This window comes from Eriocheir sinensis, chromosome 3, assembly GCF_024679095.1.
Source record: "Eriocheir sinensis breed Jianghai 21 chromosome 3, ASM2467909v1, whole genome shotgun sequence".
Lineage (NCBI taxonomy): Eukaryota > Metazoa > Arthropoda > Malacostraca > Decapoda > Varunidae > Eriocheir > Eriocheir sinensis.
In genome coordinates, this window is record NC_066511.1 from 6,305,473 (window position 1) to 6,327,256 (window position 21,784).

Sequence of the window (21,784 nt, forward strand, 5' to 3'; positions counted from 1 at the left end):
TTGAGGAGTAAACAAACTTGGCGGAGACTGCAACAGTGACAGGGGTAACGGGTATAAATTTTGTACAGGCGTACCGCCGGGGACAGCAACAAATAGACCTTCCAAGGGCCCAGCAAACACTCAAATTAATTAATAATATACTGGATGTATATGGATATATATATGAATATTAACACAAAGGGGAGAGACGAGAATTCACTAATACTTGATGGCTGGGTGGAAGACGAGCATTGTGGCGTTCTTACCTTTCAAGGGCCCAGTAAACACTGATGCCACGGGCTGAGTGCAGTGTTGCCAAACTATCGTACTCATCGCATTGCATTTTTTTGTAGTTTCTGACCAATAACTACCGCAAAAAACACCACTCGCCCGCCAACCACCACCAAGTACGCACTTTCCCAGTGTCCAGGAACATAACCCCCCCCCGTATTGCTATTGTTTCTTATGGGGAAATTATGTTTAAATAAGGCGATTTTAAATAACACGACATCTCCAGGAACGTAACCATCGTGTTAATCAAGAGGTGACTGTATATACACACCGCTACACACACACACACACACACACACACACACACACACACACAACACAAGAAGATTACCCAAATGAATAAAAGTATGGCCAAGATTTAGAATTTAATTAACAATAGTGGTAGGATATCAATTTAGTAAATTAAAGTTTAACAAGCAAAAGAATGGAAATTGATTCACAAAATAAACACCTATTGCTTCAAGTAAACACAATGGTAATGAATAAAGTGGTATACTTCGATCTGCTATGACAATAGTAGGCACACCTAACATCACCAAATGTGGGGTTCAAACTTATCGGAGGGACTGTTTTTGTGCTTCGAGTGGCAGTAGTGGGCTACTGAGTAGCCTATCTGGATTTTTTGTTTTTATTTATAAATGATCCACGAGACATCCTAGAGTTACAAAAGCCCCCTGCCGTTCTCGGGTATTTGGTTCCGCGAGATTCCCGTGATCTGCGAATCTGCGATCGACGGGACTATAATCAAATAGGGAAAATAGGGTTTTGATCTATCTCGATCAAATAAAAAAAAATGTATTTCTAGGGCATTTCTAAGCATTGTTATATAGTTTTATACACATAAATCACAAATTAAATATGGACTGTAATAATTTAACATTCACTCTGTGGTTGGTTGTGGTGAGTGTGAGTGCGTAGGCGGTGGTGGTTGGCGGGTGAGCGGTGTTTTTGCATTAGTTATCGGTCGGAAACTACGAAAAAATGCAATGCAATGAGTACGATAGTTTGGCAACACTGCGCATCAGTATTTACCGTCTTCCACCCAGCCATCAAGTATTAGTGAATTCTCGTCTCTCCCCTTTGTGTTAATATTCACATGTAAATCCATATACATCCATTATATTATTAATTTGAGTGTTTACTGGGCCCTCGGAAGGTCCATTTGTCGCTGTTCCCGTCGGTACGCACGTACAAACTTTATACCCGTTACCCCTCTGCCAGTCTCCGCCATGTTTGTTTACTCCTCAAAGCAGTAGCCTCGAGTCTAAGAAGGACCAGTTCTGGTAGGTCCCAGTAAGTATCAAGGATTTTAAATGTATAATATTGGGATTTAGGGCCATTTTCACAGTTACTTTTCTTTGTTTTGATCGTTACCAATGAGCGGCGATCGCCGCTATATTATTTCCATGTGAAACTGGCCGATGGGGTAGTAGTGGCTGTGGGGTTAGCCCCGCCCCGCACCTTGTCACACACACTCAACACCTCTCGTTTCCTCTGCAGCCGCCACTACCCCATAGGCCACTTTCATGTGGAAATACTGTAGCGGCAATCGCCACTCATAGGTAACGATCAAAACAAACAAAAGTGACTGTGAAAGCGGCACTTAGTAAGGATCAGACTGCGTATAAGGGAATCCGTGAACAGTGAGGCTGCGAATGGGGGGGGGTCTGCACATCAAAGTATGTGCTTATCTCTCTCTTCATTCATACACACACTGGTAATATTTCTATAGTGTCTGATTCACTTAACTGAGTGAAATTCTATTGTGATAAAGTCACAAATTTGTGTCACTAGTAAAATTGATAGTAGTAATGTAAGTTATGCCTCCATGAAATATATACATATAGATAAATATGAAAGCTCACGAAGTCACACTAAGTGACATCACCTGCTTTACGCAGTAGAAATATGCTTATTTAAGGTAGCTGATACCCGCAAAATGGCGTGCGCTGCTGCCTCTGCCCATAGTTGTCGTATTAAATATGAACACCTTTTCATGTTATCGTTCTGTTCAAGAAAAAGACTACTCATAATTTTAGTTAGTTTTTAGATAGAAGGATTCTTTATGAACTACTATTATAACATTACTGCCTATAAGTTAGGAAATGTCCTGAATCCTGAATCGGCTATGGTGATGTTTGGTGCGCCTATTGACAAGTACAATGAGTGGCTGGTGAACTGTGGCTGCCAGACTACGTCTTACGAAAGGACCACCTACTTCATTATATTACATTATCGGACAAAGAATTGTAGTTAAATAAAATAAAACAAACTTCAGCTCTGTAGAAAAGAGCTACCATACATTATTCTACAAGAAATAATAAAAATAATATAAAGCGACTGTTCAGTCTTCTGTGCCAACCCTCTGTCATTATTCGTGCGGACAGTCGTGTTATAACACTTCAAGTGCCTGGACTTCACATAGCCCCTTCTATCCATGAGATCTTGATGTAGGCAATTGATTAAGGGTCGGCAAGCTCTGCACGTAACGCGAGCTTCTTGATTGAATGATTGATGTGCTCTACAGAAATGTAATAGTGCCAGTACCTTCTTAATATATGAATGAAGGGCCCCTGATGTCATAATTATACGACACTCAAAGCCCAAGGGAATCTATCTTTCTCCACTCTGCCTGCTGCCAGTGGAATACCCCTGTATTGTGATGTCAGGAAATAAATTTCTCATTGCTCCTCCAAAACTAACCTCAAAATCAGCCACTAACTAAAGTCTTTAGCTTCACCTCTGGCAAGACCCTCTCAATGCACTGCATGACCTTGTTGTGTCTCTTATGCCTTCTAGTCATTGAAACAAAAACGAGTGGGACTTGTTTCACTTGTTTCTCTCCTTTTACAAGCGCAAGAGCTGAATATAAGGAATATACAAGAGACGAATATAAGGAGCTTTTACAAAACAAAGTTTCATCGCAATACCAAGTTCTGGAATCCTTCACTATAATCTTATGTCTTGAGCTTGAAAAGATTAAGTGGCAAGCATCATCAGCTAACAGAAAGTCATCTGCCATGTGGTCTTTATTAAGGCTGAAATAATTTACGTCCTTTGGATGGTTCAGTCAAGATGAGCAAAACTTCTTGATAAACCTTGGTCATTTCGACTAAACAATTTATGCCGTATATTGTTTCCGCCGTTTGCCAGTTTGGACATTACGGCCTAAATATTTAGGCTCACGGCCGAAACGACCAGGACCCCTTTTAAGTCCGGGGCATGGTTGAATAAATCACACAGCAATACATAAAGAAGAAATATTTCCTGCATACATCACACTTCTATCGTATGTGCCCAATGCCTAGCAAGCGAGGGATATAGTCACCCACTGGTTATTGGTCCCATCTGAAAGGTATGTAATAATACACGTCGTACATTTTATTTGATTTTTATGTAAATTTTGACTTACAACTTGCCTGTTGGAATTGAACCCATCGTAACTTGAGGACTATCTTTACTGCTAATATAGTGACCTGTTACCATTAACAAGTAATCTGTTGCTGCTGAGGATAATAACCCATTGCCATTAAAACTGTGAATAGTTGCTGCTGAAATAGAAATCCTTCTAAAGTGATAACCTACTGCTGCAAAAAAAATCGTAACCTATTGACTAGTCAAACCATTTCAAAGAGTCCGTTGAGACGTAGGCTTCTGCGGGTCCTTTCCTCCACTCTACTCTGCCACACGGTCCCAACACCCATCGCTACCTCTCATATGTTAGCTATAGGTAACATATGAGAAGAAAAAATAGGAGTTGGGACTGTGTGGCAGAGCAGAGTGGAGGAAAGGACCCATGGAAGCCAACGCCTCAAAGGACTCTTTGAAATGGTTTGATTATCGGAGCAAGGGGCTGAGTAAACAGCTGCAGGGGAAAAGCAAGCGAAGAAGTGATGTGGCCATAGTTGATTCACATTGCAGCTGTATTTTGTGAATTCATCTTGATTTGTTTTCCTGATGCATCTTTCACAAAGTAACATGGATTAACCTGGTAGCAGCGGGGATCATGTTTCTGAATGGTCCCACCAAGCGAGAAAAATGAGAAAAAATCACCCCTCACACAAACCATTTCATTTGCATTTGTGATCAAATTATGTATCATCTATTTTGGGGGGTTTATATCATGGCACAAATTTGGCCCGTTGCTGCTACACGGTAAAGCCACAAATTTGGCTCGTCGCTGCTACCGGGTTAAGAGAGTTCTAATTTGTGTTAATTAGATTTCTACTTTAAAAATTTGGGAAAATTACCTGCTATTGACAATTTAGAGAAAAATAAAATAAATTGTAACCAAATCTTGAAATTTTATGCGTTAAGTGATGTTTGGGGGCATACTCTAGCTGTGCGTTGCCTCGGTGCTCTCTCTGCCTCATTGACTCTTGAGCCCATGGTGGTTAAGAACCTATTACCCTAGGATACAGGGCAACTATGACATCTGGGTTATCACAATTTACCTTCTCTAGGTATCTCCATTTTTTACCAGTCCAGAGGGGAGGATGAATATTTAAGTGGGCTGCATGTCGAATGCTTATGCCAGGATTCAAATTTGGCCTTGTGGATTTGTAGCCAGGTGTGATAACAACAATTGGTCAGAGGTCCATTGAATTATTATTGTGATCTCGACGGGTCCAGGAAAACAGTGAATCCCTCTAGGCTTTGGAACCAAAAGAGCCAGTAGATTGATGGCATCCCTGTATAATTTGCCAGTTAAAGTAAAGAAATACTAAAGAGACTAGAAAGATAATTATCATTGTGAGACAAGGGAAAGTGATACAGCAACTCTACATAATTACCCTGTTTAGTTGTATGTAGACATAGATTCTAAGTTTTATACCATCTGGTTCTGATTTTTAGAGCAGAAAATTTCAGAGCTATACACTTTTAAAAGTAAGAGCTACATGGGGAGCATGAGGTTTGAAAGGTGATCCTTATGTTTTGAGTATTAGTACAAGATTTAGACAATAACCAAAGTGGAATCTAGATTGTGAGATTCTTGAGGGAAATTCATGGATGCATCATTAGTGAGGTCTATAAAAGGTGTAATTTATTAGCTGCAATTTTTCAATAGAGCACATTTATAATTGTATTTGTGGCAATATCTCAGTTACTTGCTTGGTAGTTCATTAACTGTATTTTAGGTATTATATACACTTTTCCACTTTGAACCATACAGTAGGGCAGTTATCTTGTGTACAAAGGAAAATTATCTATCACATTGTTTTTACTATCAGACTATTCAGCATGAATAAAAAATTTGAGCGGGTTAGTGATAAGTTACATATCTCCTGGTGAGCTGATTGTTGATAAGATAATGGTGATGATTTAATGCTCAGTGAGTACAGTAGTATACAGATGAACTGCTGATGGTTAAGTTCTATAGTTTCTTGGTGATTATACTTTGTAGTCTTTATTGATGGAATTGGTGTAGTTAAACACCAAATTCAAACAGTCAAGGGAAGGTATGTCTTGGAAAGTTTTATCTTTATTGAAACCCAGAACATTTTTTTAGTTAGTGTATGATCACTTATATACTGACTGGTGTTTGGTGTGATCCTGTTACTTAGAAAACAAGAAATGTTGCTCTTTCTGTCTTTAAAATTGACAAATGTGATGGTACAGATATATCACAGCTTCTACTTATAGTGTACAACTGCATATGGCATGGCTATTGAACTATTAAAACACACCCTCTGTTAACTTCATTACTTCCTCGATCATCATCATTATCAGAATAGTCAGTTCTTGCATAAGCAAATTATGAGGGGGTGTCGTGCTTCAAGAAACAGATTATTATTCTATAGTTAGAGAAAGGTAGACTATATTCTGGGACTCTGTTATCCCTTCTTGGCTCATCATTCTCGTCATTGACAATAGGGACAACATCAACAACCAGTGTCCTTTACAAAGTACAGTAAGATCTGACATCTAATGAGTTCATGTCTAACAAATTTGCATCTAAGTGGGTGCCTGGGGAAACTTGAGGAAGGTAAATTGTTCTAACCCAAATGTTACACTGGCCCTGTGTCCCAGGTTAGTGGGTTCTCACCCATCACAGGCTCAAGGACCAGTGTTATAGTGATGAGCACTGCAGTCATGTGCAGCTAATAGCATATGCTCACAACTTTGTATTTACCTATTCTGTACTTATTTTTGTTTATTTTATCTACCACTGATCATGTAGATGTAATGGGTTTTGGACCTGTTGAAGTGTTGATTTATATTAATCAAAGGAAAAACTGAATTGTAGGCTGTAGCTTATATACCTGTACTTAATCGGCTTCATTAACTATTTTTGTATGTGTGAACTTCAGCACTCTTTTGAATTTTTAACTGGAATTCCTATCCTGATTATTTTATACATTTGAAATGCATTATAGCATAAGATTTTTCACTGAAAGAAATAGGTAAGAATAGTAACAACATATAATAAAGATAATTACAATAAGATATGCAGGAGGGAACTTTCCTGGGTGTTGCATAATACTGCAATGCTTCCAGGTTATTTGCCATGACTAGAATTTAATGGTTTCCAATCACTTTTTCAGGCTTATGAAGAAGTGCTAAAGTATCAAGAAGATGAACTCAGAAACTTTCTGGAAGAAGTCACTCATGCTGGGAAAACAAAAGATAAAAATTCTCTTTCTCCTCATGCTCTGGTCAGTTTGAATTTCCTAGTAATTTGCCCTTTTTTATTTTATTATTATTATTATTATTATTATTATTATTTTTTTTTTTTGTGTGTGTTTACCTAGTTGTAAGATACAGGGCATGAACTACACGTGTGTGGTCCTGCCTCCATATCTATATTCATCATATTTTTCTTAAAGTTTCTTTTACTTTTTTCCTCCACCAAATCCTCATTTAATTTGTTTCAAGTGCCAATGCTTCTTTGAGAAAAATGTACTTCTGTGTCCGATAGATATGTTCTTTTCCTCAGTTTTTTCGTATAACCTCTTAGTTCTCTGTCCTCACTTCTCCTTTTCAGTATTAGGTCATTATCTGATTTCTCCATGCCATTTACAAGCAAGTTTATATAATGCAATTAGGTCACCCCTCTTCTTAACAATTTAATTCTTTTCATCTTTCCTCATAGGTTAAGTTCTCCAATTCTGATATCATACTGGTAGCTATTTTTTGTATCCTTTCCTGTTTCTTTACTGCTTTTTCTTGATTGGAGACCACACAACTTCTTCATATTCTAGTTTTGGTCTAATCATTGTAGTTGATTATCTTCATCATATCTATCCAGGTAGTGAAATTCTAAATTTATTTTCCTTAACATACTGTATGCATCTCCAATTTTTTTTTTTGTTTGTTTGTTTGTTTTTCAGGTGATAAGTCAACTTGAATTAACACCCCAGGTCTTTATCCACTTTTTCTCACCATTATATCATCTCCCAGTTTCTAGGTGTATGTAAGTGTTATGTACTTCTCCCCATATGCAGAACATGGCATTTTTTGGCATTAAATTCCATTTCCCAGATTTTCTCAATTTGTGTATCTTATCAATATATTTCTGCAGGTCTTCACATTCCTCTTTGTATCTTATTTTCCTCAATAATTTTGCTTCATCTGCAAGCAGGCTCATGTAGCTCTTTACATCTTCTGGCATATCATTTATATAGGTAATGAACATAATTGCCAGCACTGAGCCCTGTGGCACGCCACTAATTACTTTCCTCCAGTTTGATCTTTTATCTCACCACAGTTCTCATTTCTTTTCCTTCCAAATAGTCTTCCATCCAGTTTTTTACTTTCCTTTTTAAGCCTCCCATCCCTTCCAATTTCCATAATAGTCTTTTGTGTGGAACTTTATGAAAAGCATTTTTTAGATCCCAGTATATGCAGTCTGCCTATCCATCTCTTTCTTATGTTGCTTTTTATTACTTTGGAGTAGAAACTTGTCACATTTGTAGCACAAGATTGTCCAGTCCTATAAGCAAATTGTCTGTTAATATTTCCTCTGGTTAAAGACTTTTCGTTTTTATTGATAGGAATTATATCCACTCTTATCCACTCTCTGCACTTTAACTGTTTTTAGTGAACATTCAGTTATGTCATATATTGGTTTGATCAGCTGATACTAATTACATTCTTTTAGTGTCCCACAATTGTGTGTGTGTGTGTGTGTATTTACTTAGTTGTAACTTTACAGGGCCTGGGCTTACACTCGTGTAGTCCCGTCTCCATATCTGTACTTGTCTAGTTTTTCCTTAAAGTTGTGCACACTTTGCCGATACTACTTCCTCACTTAGTATTTCAAACCTCTTATGTTTCTTTGTGGAAAGCTATATTTTTTTATGTCTTAAGCACCTTCCCTTTCTCAATTTTTTACTGTGTCCTCGTGTGTTGCTGGTGTTTCTTACTTCTCTTAATAGTAACTCCTCATTATCTACTTCTTCCATTTTATTCCACAATTTGTAAATTAGTATTAGGTCTCCCCTTTCTCTTCTTTGTTTCAATGTTGGCACGTCCATTTCCTTTAACCTTTCTTCATATGACAATCCCTCCTGTTCTGGAACCATCTTCATTGCCATCCTTTGTATTCTTTCTAGTTTTTTCATGTTTCTTCTTATGGGGAGACCACACAGTTTCCGCATATTTCAACTTTGGTCTAATCATAGTGGTAATCATCTTTTTCATCATTTCTATCCATGTAGTGGAATGCTATTCCTATATTTCTTACCATTCTATATGTATCTCCGAATATCCTATTTACATGACCTGTTGATTATCTTGTATTGTCATTCCCAGATCTCTCTCTTCTTGAACTTTTAATATTTCTCCATCTCCCATTCTATATGTCCACTTTGGTCTCCCTTCGCTCTTATTCATTTCCATTACACGACATTTCTTGTGTGTGTGTGTGTGTGTGTGTGTATGTATTTACCTAGTTGTGATATACTGGAAAGGAGATATTTTCGTACTGTTCCGTCTCTGTATTATACTATTATCTAACTTGGCCTTGAATTCATGAATTGTCTTTTTATGGACCACATCCTTTTCCAGGCCATTCCATGCTTCTACAATTCTTTGTGGAAAGCTATTTTTCTAAATATCTCTTCTTCAGGCATCCTTTTTCATCTTCTTTCCATGGCCTCTTGAGTCTCTTGTATCCCATGTTATTAGATCTTCCTTGTCCATTTTTTCCATCCCATTCAGTACCCTATACACTGCAATCAGATATCTTCTCTCTCTCGTCTGTTTCATTGTCGGTATATTCAACCGCCTCAATCCAGGAAATTCATCCACTTAGCTTTAACCCCTTCAACATGAGGACGCGTATACTGCGTCCTTGTCTGCTCCGTACCATATCCGAGGACGTGTATACATCGCACTGGCTCGCTTTAGTCAGCACACGAGTTAATTCATCCTGGATATTTTACGATTGTTTTTAGGATGTAGGTCGGATATGATACGGTGTCTTATTTGACTCTCAATGTTATTGTGTAATAACGTAAGTGTGTCTTGCACGCATTTGTACTTGACTATAACAATCAATTCTAACAGAAAATAACAAAAATAATAATAAAGAAATTATATATGTGTATGTGTGTGGAATTCCTCTTCCCTCGAGTTGCCTCATGGCTGTCTATATTGTACATTGTCTCACCACCCCCTCGGCTCAGGGACGCAGTATGAGGCTCATGCGGGAGCTCCAGTCTCCCCATCGCATCCATCCCGCTGTCTTCTTCCTTCCTTCCTTCTTTATACCTCCTCTCTGTAGTGTGTGTGTGTGATGCGGCGTGAGGCTCATGCGGGAGCAGCTCTGGCCTCCCCCTCACATCCATCTCACTGTCTGTTCTTTCTTCCTTCCCTATACCTCCTCTGTGTTTTTTTATTTATTTATTTATTTATTTTTTTTACATCTATGCCTATAGCGCCGGTAGGCTTGCTTGAGGGGCCTGGATGGTAGTCGGCCCTAGTTCGTCATGGCACAGGCTAGTGTTTGTAGTGGCGCCATCTTCTCTTGGCTCATGCTGCCCCCTGGAACTCCTTCTTGATTCACTTGGATGGTTTCCTCTAGAGTCCGGGACAGCATGTGGGTAGTCTTAGGCCACTCGGTGGTGACTGAAAAATCCGAGGTGGTAGCGTGGGGATTCAAACCCGCGTCGTCCATCATGTGGTGAATGTGGACCCAGCACGCTACCACTCAGCCACTGCCGTTTAAGAGAGAGAGAGAGAGAGAGAGAGAGAGAGATGTCTCTTCAACAAGTTTCAGCTTGCTGTTCCTCGATCCTTCCCTCCCTTTCTTGCCATGTGTGTGTGTGTATTTATTTACCTAGTTTTTAGTTTTACAGGGCCTGGGCTTTATGCTCGTGTGGTCCCATCTCCGTATCTGCATTTATCCAACTTTTCCTTAAAGCTTTGCACACTCTTCGCCAATACTACATCCTCACTTAGTCCGTTCCAAACCTCTATATTTCTTTGCGGGAAGCTATATTTCTTTATGTCTCTCAAGCATCTTCCCTTCCTCAATTTTTTACTATGTCCTCTTGTGTTCCTGGTGGTAATTCCTTCTTTTTTAGTTGTAACTCCTCATTATCTACTTTTTCCATTTTGCTCAATGATTTATAGATTTGTATTAGGTCTCTCCTTTCTCTTCTTTGTTCTAGTGTTGGTAAGTCCAATCCTTTAGTCTTTCCTCGTATGTCAATCCCTCCAGCTCTGGAGCCATTTTTTTTGCCATCCTTTGTATTCTTTCTAGTGTCTGTGTTTTTTCTTATATGTGTGTGTGTGTGTGTGTTAGAGAGAGAGAGAGAGAGAGAGAGAGAGAGAGAGAGAGAGAGATGCTAATCTCTCACAAATTTCTCTGTGGTTCTTCTCCGTCTCCATTTTTTGTATGGGAATCACATTGGCCTTTTTCCATTCTTGTGGCACTGTACCAGTCTTAATGTGTGTGTTTGTGTGTGTATTTACCTAGTTGTATTTACCTACAGTACCCTCTTGAGTTTTGCGCTATCCGAGTTTCGCAATCCTCGAGTTTAGCGCTTAGTCCTAAATTCTTACCATCACGACTTTCACATATTACCGCCACGAGTTTCGCGGTGCTTTGACATGTTCGGGTCACGTCTACCTACCGTCGGCATCAAGCGTGCTGCCTTAAAAGGCGGTGTCCAACCATTGGAGCTATGGGCAACCGCGTATGCCCAACTGGGAGTGAGTTGTTGGTTGTCCTTTTGAATGGAAAACGGTTGTGAGTACAAGCATGGGTACGTATGTACTGAACAGCTGCATGTAAACAAACAGACGAGGGCAGTGGCTGAGGAGTGAGGAGCAGTGGAAGATGGCCTACCAAGAGATTCGTAAAATGGACTGACAGAGCTGCTTTGTTTACTACTTGATTGACAAGATAAGAGAACACCCCGTGCTGTGGAACCACAGTCCAAAAATCTTTTCTCAAGTCTATGAAAATTGTAGATCTCCCTATGTTGTTTTCTTCTTCTTTTGACCTGGTAATAATTTTGATCATTACCAATGGCGGCGATCGCTGCTTAGTATTTCTCGTGAAACTGGCTGATGGGTAGTGGTGGCTGCAGACGAAGCAAGAGATGTTGAGAGTGTGTGGTAAGTATGGGGTTAGGCTAACCCCGCAGCCGCCACTACCCCACCGGCCAGTTTCACGTAGAAATAATATAGTGGCGACTGCCGCCATTGGTAACGATCAAAACAAACAAAATTGACTGTGAAAGTGGCCTTAAGTGCATGTTGTGAAGTATAAAAGTGTAGAGAAAGAGGATCTAAGAAGCGATACAAAGCGTTACAGGTCAAAAGAAGAAGAAGAAGGTCCACTACACTGTTCGGTGTTGCGAGAAATATCTCCCCGCTGAAATTAGTCATTCTGCTGTCCACCACGCATGTGCGTATTAAAAGTATTAATTTGCCTGGTTTTGTTCTAGTCTGTCCGCTTGTGATCTTTGTGAGCGGTGAGGGAAATATGGAAACAGTAAACAAGTTGAACCTCTCTGTGAGCTATTTTGCGGTGGCGGCAGCGGTTTACGTTCAATTTGCATTGAAAAGTCAATCATGATTTTAGTGATTTCATGATTTTAAACAGAAAGAGTTAGCAGATTATTTTATAACACAGAAAACTACCAGTAAAATATAAGTTTGTCCAACCGTCTCACTGGTGACCGTAAGCGACCGCCCTTACTTTAGCAGACGACACCACGTGGATCACAAGCGTGTATTCAGAATTGCCAGCCAATATTGTAAGGCAGCCGCCTTCAACTGCGGCTTAAAAACGAACTGTTCTTACTTCCCATTTTCTGCCTATTAACAAGGTACGTATTTTGAGATAACAAGGGAGTAAAGTCGAAAAAAATTGTTATAACAAAGGAGTAAAGTCGAAAAAGTCATTATTTTCTACGGGTCGGAACCAATAAGCGCTTTTAAATGGATTTCAATACCTTGAGTTTCGCGATCCTTGAGTTTAACGCCATACCTTAGGAATGAAGCAAGCGTGAAACTCGAGAGGGTACTGTAGTTGTAGTATTATAAGGCCTGGGCTTACGCTCGTGTTGTCCCGTATCCATATTTGTATTTGTCCAGCTTTTCCTTAAAGTTGTGCACACACTTCGCTGATACTACATCCTCACTTAGTCTGTTTCAAACCTCTATGTTTCTTTGCGGGAAGCTATATTTCTTTATGTCTCTCAGGCATCTTCCTTTCCTCAACTTTTTACTGTGCCCTTGTGTGTTGCTGACATTTCTTCCTTCTCTTTGTAGTAACTCCTCATTGTCTACTTCCTCCATTTTAATCAATAGTTAATAAATTTGTATTAGGTCTCCCCTTTCTCTTTGTTCCGGTGTTGGTAGGTCCATTTCCTTTAACCTTTCTTCATATGACAGCCCCTCCAGTTTTGGAACCTTTTTTGTTGCCATCTTTTGTAATATTTCTATTTTATGTTTCTTCTTATGGGGAGACCACACCATTTCCGCATATTCCAATTTTGGTCTAATCATAGTGGTTATTATCTTTTTCATCATATCCTTATCCATGTAGTGGAATACTAATCCTATATTTCTTACCGTTCTATATGTATCACTGAATGTCCTATTAACATGACTCTCAGGCTGTTGATTATCCTGTATTGTCACTCCCAGATCTTTCTCTTCTTGAATTTTTAAAAATATTTCTCCATCTCCCATTCTATATGTCCATTTTGGTCTCCCTTCACTCTTTCCCATTTCCATTACATGACATTTTTTCACATTGAACTCCATCTCCCATTTAATATGCCAGTCCTAAATCTTATTCAGATCCTCTTGCAGAACTTCACAGTCATTACTGTTTCTTATATGTCTCAGCAGTTTTGCATCGTCTGCAAACAGGCTCACATAACTGCTTATTTTCTCTGGCATATCATTTATATATACCAGGAAAAGTATTGGTGCCACTACCGATCCTTGAGGCACCCCACTATCTACAATTCTCCATTCTGATTTCATTTCCTTTACCACTGTTCTCATCTCTCTTCCCCTTAAGTAACTTTCCATCCAGTTCTTCATTTTCCCTTTCAAACCTTTATTTTCCAGCTTCCATAATAATCTTGTGTGTGGAACTTTATCAAAAGCCTTCTTCAGGTCCAAGTACATGCAATCTACTCATCTGTCCCTCTATGTCTGTCACTCTTGAGTAAAAGCTCAGTAAGTTTGTTACACATGAGTGCCCTTTTCTAAAGCCATACTGTTTTTCTGTTGTTAAATTATGTTCTACAAATTTCGTCCATTGTTTCTTTGTCACTTTCTTGCATATTTTACAAACTACACTGTTTAACCCTCTCGTGCACCGTAAGTTTCCAATAAGTTTCTGTTCCACTCATCATACATTTCTCAGACCCGACCGGCCTTTTTTTGCCGCCACGATACTCTACATTCCCGTACGTATTTTACCCTCAGATATATCGTACCCCAATAAATTTGGTACCAATGGCTTCATAAAGACTTTTGCAAATAAAAATAGAGGAAAATATATATATAAACAATACAAACTTGTTTCAAGTCTCCGTATAGAGTATTGTAGACAATAAAGCTGAATTACCAACTCTTCCCCACTCGCTAGCTCGAAATTTTGTGAGCCAACTTTTTTAGCCGAATATATGTTTCGAAGCAGAATTAAGTGAGGATTCTTATGGTATCCTCAAAATCCTCATATGCCTATTAGTTCCCAAGTTACACCGAGAAAACTATTATTTTCCTCTCCCGTCAGAGTAGGCTAACAAATAAAAATTGCTCAAAGCTCCTCGTCTACGCTCTTTAGAAAGGTTGCCATATGTTACCATTAAGAAACTTATCCCAACAAATGACGCTCCCAAATTTGGCGCAGTTTCACCGAAAACTTAATTTTTAATCAATTTTTTAAAGTTTTATGACGCGTTTTGCATCATCGTGCGCCAGGACCTTTTACCCTTTGATGACGCGAAACGCGTCATCGTGTGCGAGAGGGTTAATGATACTAGTCTGTTGCTCAGGGATTCTTCCTTTTTTCCGCTTTTATATATAGGGACCACTTCAGCCCTCAGCCATTCCTCTGGTAGTTTACCAGTTGCTATTGAGCATTTTATGATATATGTTGGTCCAATCAGCTGATTTCTGCATTCTTTCAATATAAAACCTGAGACTCCATCTGGTCCTACTGCTTTCCTCTCTTCCAGTTCCTTCATTATTTTATATATCTCCTCTTTAGTTACTATGACTTCATCCATATAAACATTTATTTTGTCATTTTGTGGTTCATTGAATTGTGCTTCATTTGTAAAAACTTGCTGGAAGCTCTTGTTTAGCAGCTCAGTCATGTCTAGGATCTTCAATTATCTTATATCCATCTTTCAGTCTTCCTGTTTTTTCCCTTGTTTTGATTTTTCCATTAATGAATTTATAAAACAGTTTAGGTTCTTCCTTGCCCTTTTCAACAGTATCCTTTTCATATCCTTCCTCTTCTTCTCTCCTTATTTTCACATATTAATTTCTTGCTATCTTAAAATCTTTATTCCATTGATTCTTATATCTTTTCAATTTCTTCCATGCTTTGTCTCTTTTTTTTTCCTTTGCAACTGCACATCTTGCATTAAACCGATCCTTTTTTCCTTTTTCTTTGGATTTATACAATGGTACATATTTCATAACTCCTGTTTCATACTCCTCCACAAAAATATCATCTTTTTCTGCACCTCGCTTTTTCTCCTCAACTTTTCCCAGTCTAGCTCACCATAGTATTTCTTTAGATTTTCCATGTCCGCCTTCCTATAGTTTCGCCTGTTTCTTTTATGTGATTCATCCCCCTCAGTGCCTTCCTCCTCTGTTTCCATCTCTACTATCATGTGATCACTCTTCCAGGGGGCTCCCATACCTTAATTCATTTACCAAGTGCATTCCCTTTGTTAGCACCAGGTCCAATCTCGCCGTTTCATTGTCATTTCTGTATCTTGTGTTTTCCGTCACCCACTGCATCATCAAATTCTCCATAGTCAAAATCTTTCCCCCTCCCCATCCCTCTCACCTCCACTTTCAAATTTTTCAATCCACTCCTACTCTCTTGAAGTTGAGAACCAACTAAACTTTCTTTTTTTTTGTTTGTTTTGACAGTAATTCTGAATCTCTGTCAATTCTCTCTTTCTATCATCTTCTTTTTTCTTCTTGAGTTTCTGTTGGTCATAGGTGTACATTTTTCTGTTTTTCATTCTGTTTTTGTTCTTACACTTTACTTTCCTTTTCCTTCTTCATATTTTCCTTACTGATTTTACTGACCCTCTCCCTCCTCACCTCTCTCCTCATCTCTCCTACCCTTTCTCCCTTTCCTTTCATACATTGTCATTATTATCATTACACATAATTATTATTCAAACTATTTAAATGCTTTATCTCATATTTTTGTTTGTCTTTTTCTCTTTTTCTTTTAAGTCTTTTAGTAGTTTTTTAGTTCTAGTTTTCTAGATATTGTCCTGTTCATCACACTTAGTCCCTTTTGTTTTTTTGTTTCTTCGCTTTTGTTTTCTTTTTCTTTTTTTTTTTTCTCTTTTTTTTTTTTTTTTCTTCATAATTTCCTCTTCTGATCTTGCATTATTTCTCTCTTTTGCCTCTGTTTGCAATTCATTCCATTTCTTTTTTCTTTATGTATATTTCCTTACAATTGTCTATTTCCCATAGTTTATTTGTTCTGTATAATATTTCCTCAGTTATCTTCCTGTAAGTTATGAAGGTATAACAAAGATTGTAATTATATTATTTGACATTTTATCATTACTCTATTATTGGGCCTATAATTGATGCAAACTGCTCTCTGTATAATGTTTTGTATGGTAAAACATTTGGTGCCTCCATTGTCCTTCCTTGATAACAGTGAAGTGTTGATTATTTGTGTAATTTAGTTCTTTAATGGCATTTGTTCTTTTGCTCAGGCATTGCTCCTGAAAGAACAAGATGCTCTCACGGAAGAATCAAGCTCCGGTGATGATACCAGAGATCTCATTCAGAGGAGTAGAAACAAGAAATTTTTACCACGCAGACACCAGTCAAGTGGGGACCAACAATCTGCTGCAGCATGCACCAGCACAGGAGGATCTCTGGGCTCTCTTCATGACCTCTCAGAAACAAAACAACCCAAGAAAGTTGCAGGACCCAACCAAGGTGTTGCATCTCGCTGCCGAGAGGGTGAGTTAACTCAGCTGTATTGTGTTCAAGAACATTATGTGAAAATGTATTTGTTGTTGAAATGAAAATATATGTACTAAATCTCATTGTAATTGAAAAGCTTTTGATTGAAAATAAATTTTGCAGGGGGATCTTGTGGCAACCTTTCAAGAGGTTCATTTGAGACACAACCTCCAAGAAAGAAGAAAGGCAGGCGGTGCAGAGATGCAGCCCGGGCCAGTGCTAGCCAACGAGAGGGGGGATCTTTACAAGTAAATATATGTCTTTGTTGTCCTGGTGGGTTGACTTTATTCTGATATATTTACAGTTTGGTATCTGGGTAGCATATTGTATGTTATAGAATACTATAATCAGTATTATTTATGTGGGTTTTAAGTCATTAGTAGTGCATAGAAGTAGGATTTTAACAGCTATTAGTAGTGCATAGAGGTAGGATTTGAAGGTAGAAGCATGTTTAGGGTAAAATTGTATAATTTTACATAGGTATTGTTTCTTTTTTGCTCATCCGTGGGGGTTCTGGAACCATATACCTGCAGATAAGGCTGATTGTAGTATGGAAAATATCATGAAATTGATTGAAGTTTTTGTTTGCAATTTTATATTTTGTATTGAATCTAATTATTGTGGGCTATAATCAAGCTTATTTTCAGAATTTGAGCAAAACTGAGGCTGCATCTAATGAATCAAAGAAGCTACACAAATCTGGCAGTCTAAGTCAGGTGTGCTCTGAGGTGGCCAGTGGTGCTCGGAGTAAGGTAAGGAAATGTACATTTTCATTCCACATTATGACTAGTCCTAAAATGACTAAGTGCCATGACTGTTGTTCTCAGTGTTCACCCGTACAGTGTTGACTTCAAATGAAATGAAGGGTCATGTTGGTTGCATTTTTTTGTAGTTTTTATTTGCCTCAAAAAATCTCCAGAAAAATACAGGTTTATTAGTGTATATATTGATATCATGTGATGACTTAAAATATAGCTTCTTTGTGATTCCTATCCATCCACTTGGAAGTTGGAAATTTATCTGTATAATTCTCTTTGTTTTAATTATGCTTCTTATTTACACTTTCTTTATGTTTATAGTAAAAATAATAAATACAGATAGTTCATTGTGATTCCTATCTATCCACTTGATAAGTGGAGATTTATCAATAATTCTCTATGCTGTATTTATTCTTCTTATAATCACTTTCTTCATGTATATAGTAAAGATGATAAATATAGATCTCTTTACATTAATATATGCAGGTCTCTCAATTTATGATTGGGTTACATTTCTGAAGACCTGATTGGATAATAAAATATCATAAAATGAGTCCTATACGTAATGGGTTTCATGGAGGTGTGTTCTTAGACCTGCCTAAACTCTCAAAAACACTCATTACAACCCTTATACGTAATAATAATTATTGGAATAAAGTAACTGCAACGAAACAATGGCTGTTCCTGACAGGCCTCCCCATAACACAAGCCCCAGAAACTCTGTAGGCTTCAGAAGAGCGGTGAACAGTGCAAAGACTATGCGGCTGGTGGGGTGGCCCATATTCAGTTCACACACACACACACACACACACACACCGCTCTGATAGCTCAGTCTGTAAAGCGCTTTGGTGCCAGGGCTCGCCGCGTGGCAGGTAGTGGTTCAAGCCCTGCTCAAGCCGTGTCTTTCCCATTGAGCAGAAGCAGTTACTGTTGCCCCTTGAGCAAGGGAGATGTGGTGTGTGAGGTCCTGGCAGTGCCTGGAGAGCGACTAAAGAGCCTTGTTTAAATAGTGAGGGTACTTGCTGGCGATTGTGAGTCCAACTTGTGATCGGGCCGTGGTGAAACACACACACACACACACACACACACACACACATACAGACACTTGAGAGAAGAAATAATTAAATTGACTAAGGATCAGTTGGAAAGCCAAAAAGAAATAGCGCAACTGAAGATGGAAAAATTAAAAAAAGACCATGAGATACAAATTTTGAAAATGGAAAGAGATATTAGTGTGATGGGGACAAATGAAGACATGGAGAAGAAGATGGAAGAAATGATAAAAAGAGAGGTAGCAAAGAAGATAGGAAATGATCAGCAGAGTGTGGGTGTAAAGGTAGAGGAAAAGATTAATGATGTGGTTAATGATGAAATGAAGGAGTGGAGAAGTGAAAAGACAAGGAAAAAACGAGCTTTATGGAAATTCTAGAACAATAGCAACAGGAACAAAGGCAAAACTTTTTTTTTTTTTTTTTTTTACATCAAAGGACACGGCTCAAGGGCAACAAAAAGAGTACAAAAAAAAAAAAAAATCCGCTACTCGCCGCTCCCATAAAAGATAAAAGTAAAGAGTAGCCAAAAGAGAGGTCAATTTCGGGTGGAGAGGTGTCTTGATACACTCTTCTTGAAAGAGGTCAAGTCATAGGCAGGAGGAAATACAGATGAAGGAAGGCTGTTCCTGAGTTTACCAGTGAAGGGGATGGAAGAATGGAGGTGCTGGTTAACTCTTGCATAAGGGTTTTGGACAGTATAGGGATGAGCATGAGTAGAAAGTCATGTACAGCGGGGCCGCGGGAAGGGGAGGCATGCAATTAGCAAGTTCAGAAGAGCAGTCAGCATGAAAATATCGGTAGTAGAGAGGCAACATCGCGGCAGAATTTAAGAGGTAGAAGACTATCAGTAAGAGGAGGAAAGCTGATGAGACGAAGAGCCTTAGACTCCACTCTGTCCAGGAGAGCTGTGTGAGTGGAGCCCCCCCCACACGTGAGATGCATACTCCATACGAGGGCGGACAAGGTCCCTATAAATAGAAAGCATCTGTGCGGGGGGAGAAGAACTGGCGGAGACGGTACAGAATGCCCAGCCTTGAGGAAGCTGATTTAGTAAGAGAAAAGATGTCAAGTTTCCAGTTGAGATTTTGAGTTAAGGATAGACCGAGGATGTTTATTGTTGAAGAAGGTGATAGCTGAGTGTTGTCGAAGAATAGGGGATAGGTGTTAGGAAGATTGTGTCGAGTGGATAGGTGGAGATAAAGGAAGTTGTGAATGTACTAAGAAATAGAGAAACAGTGGTGAGGGACATGGCCGAAAAGAAAAAGCGTGTTATAGTGTTTGGTGTCAAGGAAGAAAAAACCCAGTGAAGGCTTAGAGAGAGAGTTACAAGAGGAGTAAGGTGAAATGTATATTGAGAAATATGAATACTGAAGAGGAGGAAGAAGTAGATGAAATATTTAGATTGGAAAGATATGAGGAAGGAAAAAACAGACCACTAAAGATTAAGCTAAGGTCCCAAAGGCAACAGAGACTAGACTAAATAGATCATGGAAACTAAACAACTCTGAAGAATATAAGCAAATCTATGTGAGGAGAAATATGTCAGAGGATGAAAGAATGAAAGCTAAGGAAATAATAAATGAAGCGAAAAAGAGAAATGATGAAAGATCAGAAGAAGAAAAGAATAATTTTTTTTGGAGAAAGAAGAATGAAAAACTGAAGAAGTGGTGGATAGGAGGTGAAGGGAGGGAGTAAGAGTGTTTATAGAAAGAGGGGAAAAAAGGGAGAAGGGAAGAAAAGTTTAAAGATTGGGTACACAAACATTGAATGTCTTATATCAAAGAAAATTGAACTCACTTATTATACAGTCGGCGCCAAAATAAATGACAAAGACATTGTGCAATCGTAGGGTTAGAGATCATGATGCCATAATAATCATACCATGGCAAAACTTCCTTACTCACTTGTTAGTATTTTGTTGGCATCCCACGTCTCCTAAGACACTCTTGCAGACATTTAGGTGCAGAATCGGCGAGTTTTTTTTAGTTGGGAGGGGTCAAAATCACGCCATATTCTGAGAAGGGCCGGTTCTAGTTTGGGAATGGTTGAGGTGTCGAATTGGCGTAGTTTTCTTTTCATTATTGCCCACAAATTTTCAGTAGGGTTAAGGTCAGGGGAGTTTCCAGGCCAATCATCGAAGAAGTCAACCTGACAATCTCGCAGCCATCCCTTCACACTCTTCACTGTGTGGCAAGGTGCACTGTCTTGCATGAAAAAATTAGTGTTAGCCTCTTGAATAGAGTCTGGTAAATGATCCATTAAGAGTTCTAAGTAATTTTGGCTGTTTAGTCTAATGTTTTTTGGTAATATTACAAAGTGTCCAACACCATCATATGCAAATGAGGCCCACGCCAAAAGAGTATCAGGGTATTTTGTGGTGCCCTGTGTGTACTTGGGGTGGTAGGGGTCACTCCCCGGGCGCCGGTACACCCTGCCTGTCTTGTTGCCACTCACAGAAAATGTAGCCTCATCGCTCCACAATACTTGCCTCCACTTAGTAATGTCCCAGCCACTATATTTCCTACAAAACTTAACTCTGTTTTGTTTTTGTTTTTTAGTAATAAGTGATTTTGGCCTCGGTTTGTAGCTGTTGTACTTCAGGTCATCATGCAGGCTTCTTTGTACAGCCAAGAACGCACGGGCTCTTTTCTTTCAGTTCCTTTGCTGTTAGGCGAGGATCACATTTAAAGTTCGCTGAAACTTTTTTTTCTCCTCCCAGGACGCGTTTTATGCACTGGGTCAGATGTCTCGCCACCATCCTTGATCCTCTTTACCCACCTGTACACAGTCCTCTGTCTAACACCAGTTATATTAACTATTTCTTTCATTGTTTTTCCTGCTTTGTATAAAGCAACCACAGACGCTATTTCATCGTCAGTAATAGGTGGTTTAGTAGCCATTCTTGGTTGAGGTGAGGGGATATGCAACAATAACTTGCATGAAACAACAACTCGGGATTGCACGCAAAAAAAGCTGCCTGTCACTCAACTGTCAAACTTATACTAAAACCGTTGATGCGTGACCATCCTCAAGGCCACCGTTAATCTT

The 21,784-nt window shown here is 38.9% G+C and overlaps 1 protein-coding gene across 1 annotated transcript in view; it reads left to right on the forward strand.

Annotated features, from left to right (window-relative positions):
- Nucleotides 1-21,784, forward strand: part of LOC127003206 (uncharacterized) — a 76,459-nt gene that overhangs the window by 3,952 nt on the left and 50,723 nt on the right. The window contains exons 2-5 of the mRNA XM_050869585.1: nucleotides 6,816-6,926; nucleotides 16,671-16,923; nucleotides 17,050-17,174; nucleotides 17,574-17,678. Of these exons, the coding sequence (XP_050725542.1) occupies nucleotides 6,816-6,926; nucleotides 16,671-16,923; nucleotides 17,050-17,174; nucleotides 17,574-17,678 (594 nt within the window). The remainder of the gene's footprint in view (nucleotides 1-6,815; nucleotides 6,927-16,670; nucleotides 16,924-17,049; nucleotides 17,175-17,573; nucleotides 17,679-21,784) is intronic.